Source organism: Montipora foliosa, chromosome 6, assembly GCF_036669935.1.
Source record: "Montipora foliosa isolate CH-2021 chromosome 6, ASM3666993v2, whole genome shotgun sequence".
NCBI classification, from domain to species: domain Eukaryota; kingdom Metazoa; phylum Cnidaria; class Anthozoa; order Scleractinia; family Acroporidae; genus Montipora; species Montipora foliosa.
The window spans coordinates 73,407,915-73,412,914 of record NC_090874.1 but is presented as its reverse complement, the minus strand read 5'-3'; the positions used below and the strand labels follow the sequence as shown (position 1 = coordinate 73,412,914).

The window sequence follows — 5,000 nt, the reverse complement described above, 5'->3', positions numbered from 1 at the left end:
GAATCGTTAAGCCGACCGTAGACCTTTCCGATTTCAACTGATGAATGTAGCTCTTTAATCTCGCTTCCTCCTCGGGTGTAAACTCCATATCATTCGACGAACCTGTTGAACTAGTTCTACTATTGGAAGATACCGATTCCCAGGGCTGACCTCCCCCAGATTGAGACTCTAAGTTCCGATCAAGTTTTTGCAGTAGTGAACGGGCGTCGTTTTCCGCGACTCTTCTCCGATTCACGCACGATTCCACATCTTCCGGTACCCGATCGTTGTCTTCGGTTTCGGCTCCTTCGGTGTACATAAGTCGATAAGGGGAGTCTGTGGATGAATTCGCATAGCTATGGAGGCCAGTTTTGACTCCGGCCGCACGACAGTTTGCCAAAAGTCTCGCTTGTTCGGCCTCCGATAATTGCAACAACACTTCGTATGTCTCTATGACTCGATCAGAGAAGGTTAACGCTAGCTTGAGGGCAGTGCAATTCGATTCATATTTGCCCACTAAAACACTCATTCTATCAGCGTTGTTTCTACTCTCATCTAAAGATAATGATATCATATTGTTCTGTGCTTGTATGTGGTCAAAGCGACTCGTCAACATCTCTATTTCTAGTTCATATTCTTTAAGCTTCTTGTCGGCCTGTGCATCGCAATACGTAAAAAGAGCCTTGAAAACATCCTGCACTGTTCTACAGCTCTCCAACAAACGAACAAGATCACTTGGCATTTTGCTGGATGCAAATTCGGGTAAATGGCTCTAAGAAACAAAAAAAAAAGGAGGAAAATACGTTATGAGTAAATTTGAGACGTTGATGGCGAGTTGATTTCGCTTCAAGACTTTATTAACTACATAAGTACGTTGTCTTTGAAGCTGTTGCGAAAATTTTCCTAGATCGCGGGCTTCTTTTTATCCCCTCTATTTGTTACAGATTCTCTTTTTTGCACGTGCCACAATGGCCACTTCCGTTTCCGGTACACCAAAAAGTGTAAGGAGTGACAGCTCAGACTCTAGCGCCAGAATAAAAAGTGACGGGCTCAATGTTCGCTCACCTTTGAAACGAGGAATTTTAACCCCCTAATTGCCGAAAAACACGATCTAGCAAGTATAAGGTTTTACGAGGAAAAAAAGCTTCATCTTGACTAAGATGCTCAGAGTACTTACGAGAGCTCGAATGCAATTCACACCAAAAACTCCTGCCCCTTGCGTTCCATCGTCTACCATTTTTGCCATAACTGTTATTTCTTGTGAAGAGCCGTGCACTGAGGAACCTAGGTCACTTGTGGCCCCAGGCCTCCAGAATGCATGACTTGTGATGGACTGGGCACTACCGGACGGGTGTCGCAACGGGGTAGCAGGGCTACCGTCCGAAGAAGCCCAAGTGCTACCACTCGGTCTACGAACATGCCCATTCGGAAGGGAATGAGAACCGCCACGATTTTGGCTTGTCATACTCAGACTATCAATACTGGAGCGCCGTGAGATACGCGGGGACGTCATACCCGAGATATCTGAGCCCAGACTGGCTTGTCGGCTGTGCGTGCGGGCTCCTGATAGGCTGCTTGCTGGCTGAGTGTTTCGGCGGGGTGTAGTCGGAGATCTGGGCGTGGCTGGTACTTGCATGCTGTTGGCACGTGTTCTCGCTTGTTGTTGTTCATACTGAAGAGATTTTTGGTGAAGAACCTTCAATTGCTCCTGCATCTCCAAAACCTGATCAAAAACATATACGATTCTTTTAGGTAAATAATTACGCCCGTTTCAAGAGCTTATAAGAACGCAAAGCGTTCAATACCCTTCAAAATATGACAAGTTTTGTCTGTACTCAGAGCCTCAGGGGTTACGGTATGCCAGCCATGCCATATCGAGTTTGCATTTTCCCCGCATTTGTTAACTTTGTTCAGCACATTGATTTTGGTTCTCGCTTGTAGAATCAGAATTTCTTCAATTTGGACGGAATAAGAAAATTTCATTTCATACAGTTCACTAGAGCCTCTTCGTACTATTTTATAGTGTTGCGTAATATCGAAGACTGTCCAGGCACGAATATTGACGAGAGTTTTAATTGACAGATCAGTTGCAATTTCAACTTTGTCTGTTTTTAAGGAAAGACGGAGTAGCTAAGAAATAAGAATTTTTCCTGAACATTCATTTGGCGTGTAAAGGGAAACTTGAGTTCGGGAACTAGGCAATCTGGGATGCATTTTGTCACAAATTGTAACAAAAACTCACAACAAAATCGGACGCCGGCTTCGGCGTCTTAAAAGAATCCTCCACCTTTGTGATGGGTCTGAAATGATTGCATGAAACTGCTTTCAAGGAAATGAAAGCAGGAACAATGGAGATTTTTAACAGTCAAAGCAAGGAACTGCGTGGCTACTTTTTGGAGGGTAATGCTTGCATAATAGGGAGCCGAAGCACGCGACGTTCTTGAGAGGCGGGCGGCAACCGGAAGTGATCTGCTTTCCCTTTTACCTTGTCTTCAAACAACCACATTTATATTGCTAAGTACCTTTTGTACGTTAGAGATGATTAGTTTCAAAATCTGGAAGACACTGCTGTCCTGGCATGCAAAATGTTTACTTCCGGTTGTCGTCGCGTCTCAAAAGCGTTGCCTAGTAGTGAGCTGGACTCTCACACCTTTCGCTCCGTAAGGAATGATATTGGCGATTTGCAACGAATTGAAGATACCTCGATGACAGTAGTGTAATGAACGAACACTGGTGGACGGACGAAATGAGGTAAAGGAAGACATATTGTTTCCGTGCCCCTACGTAACGTCAAAACTACATTTGTTCCACCTACCCTCCTTCTAAGCCTGTCCCTCTCTTCCCTAAATCCTTGATTTTCGCTCTGTATTTGCTCCAGTTCTGCCTCGGACTTTCTTAATTTTGCTTTCAAGCTATCCCTCTCACTTGTAACTGCTTGTACTTCCTACGGAGATAAAAGAAAATTCAGTTATTACAAACAAGACAACACAAGACAAGGCAAGACAAGAGGGCGACCGAAGTCTACCGCAAAATACGGGAGGGGTGGGCGCTACTCCAATCACGTCAAATGCACAACTTGTCCCCAGTAATACTAGTACTCATTTTATCCACCACGAATGGATGGAGAGCTGAGTGAACTTTGGATAGCACGAGATCAGCTGGGATTCGAAGTCGCGGAGCGCTGAGATGCAGTCCGCAAACGATATACTGCACTACGCGCGCTCCGCGAAACAGACTAAATACTACTAAATACCGCCCTCACAACCAGATAAACTTTCTTCCCAGGATCTGAGAGAGTAAGAAGCTTCAGCCAGGAGGAAAGCAAGACCAACGAGAACTTCGCTCGCAAATGTGACTACTTAGCAATTATTCCATCTTTTTTGCCTTGTACAATATTGGCGATATTGCTACAACATTAGCGAAGTAAGTTGCAACTCAAGAGCAACTGTGATCTATTATGGAGGTCACGAGATCACTTCCCACACTGGTCAAAGTTTTTCTCTTAGCTTGTTTGGGTTTATTTCCATTTCTAAACTAACACTCTGATTGCGTACTGTAGCTCGCGCTGTCGCCAAAAACCTCAGCTTGGTAATAAGGGGAACAAAGGGGACTAATGTTACGCATGCGCATCATCAATGGTAAATTCAATTTTATTTGCATTGTGATTGGTTGAAAACCTTCGAGACAGTCTTAGAACGCGGGAAGAAAAGATGTCGACGCTGTCGCTAGTTGTAGTTTTTATTGCATTCACTTTCAATGCTATCTATGCACTTGTGGTACAAATACCGAAAGAAGATGGACAAAAGCTAGAAAGACCTCGGCAATTCCTTCTACTTGGGAAAGTCCTTTATCTCGGATGAAACGAAACATGCTTAGATCGGCTGTTTTAGAATGCTGCGTTGTGCTCAGACTAGTCAAAGGATTGCGCGATGTTGGAAAATTTTTGCCTTATTTGCAACGCGTATGGTCATGATTGAATGTGCAAATCACAATATTGAATTATGTTACGTATTAAAGCAACTGGAACCGGCATTAAAATTTTCCGCTGTGGTTTCTTCAAGTGGATACCCGCGCTTGAAGTGAATGCAAAACAAATTTGCCAGATTGACGGGATTTGCTTATGGCGCGTCAGTGGTAAATGAGCTGGTAATCCGTTCAAAGGATGTCACAGCTTAAAATTTATCAATGAATGGAGTCAAGGTAAGTAACAGAAAAACATGACAAAAGAATTTCGTTTGTTCTCTCTTTGAAGCGAATACATTCTATCCGGACGAAAGAGTCATTTTGCAAAATGTCAATCGGTTTATAGCTTTTTCTGTTTAAACCGAACTCTGTCATTAAGAGTACAGGACTTTTGTCTCCGACGTTCGTCCACGAAAAACCGTCAACAGGTGATATTTTGTGAGCCAAAGATAAGGTTTGACTAGAGATATTCCCGGTAAAAGTGGCACAGCGAATACTGAACCCCGACGTTTCGACTTCTTCGTTTACCAAAGGGCTTTTCTTTGTCGACAAAACAGTACTTGTTTTTTCCACCATCAAGTGTTATTTTCTCTGGACTAAGACATCAAAAGTCTCTGTATTGTTAATGTGTGATTTTCATACCTTCTGGACATTTTTTTGTCTTTTCTCCTCTTGAAATGTGAACTACAACCGTGTATATTTGACGCGCAACTGAAATTTTCTTACCCCAAATCAGACAATAGCGTCAGTGTTCATGTTACTTTCGGTCAAATCTCAGCAAATATGTCTTCGTCCAGCGATCGCCATTAGTATGGAAAGCACATATTTGTGAAGAATCGAACTGCTTTGAAAGTTTTCCTTCAAAAGTGGCAGGGCGCACGAAAATGCCCTGTGAAAGTAAACCTAATTTCCATCGAAACTTGGCACTTTGTGGTGCGTTGATTCAACTCTGGGTCCTATTATTCAGATGCAATGCATTCTTAAATGCTATGTACTGCAAATAAGACTCTTGCTTGTATTACAATAAATATTAGTCCCAGCTATTAAAAATTATACTT

The 5,000-nt window shown here is 43.0% G+C and overlaps 1 protein-coding gene across 4 annotated transcripts in view; it reads right to left on the bottom strand.

Annotated features, from left to right (window-relative positions):
• Nucleotides 1-5,000, bottom strand: part of LOC138008391 (colorectal mutant cancer protein-like) — a 34,598-nt gene that overhangs the window by 4,435 nt on the left and 25,163 nt on the right. For all 4 annotated transcript variants that reach the window (XM_068855715.1, XM_068855716.1, XM_068855714.1 and 1 more), the window contains 3 exons: nucleotides 2,795-2,923; nucleotides 1,157-1,702; nucleotides 1-751 (listed from right to left, as the gene is read on the bottom strand). The exon at nucleotides 1-751 is cut by the window's left edge and continues 311 nt beyond it. In XM_068855715.1, the coding sequence (XP_068711816.1) occupies nucleotides 1-751; nucleotides 1,157-1,702; nucleotides 2,795-2,923 (1,426 nt within the window). The remainder of the gene's footprint in view (nucleotides 752-1,156; nucleotides 1,703-2,794; nucleotides 2,924-5,000) is intronic.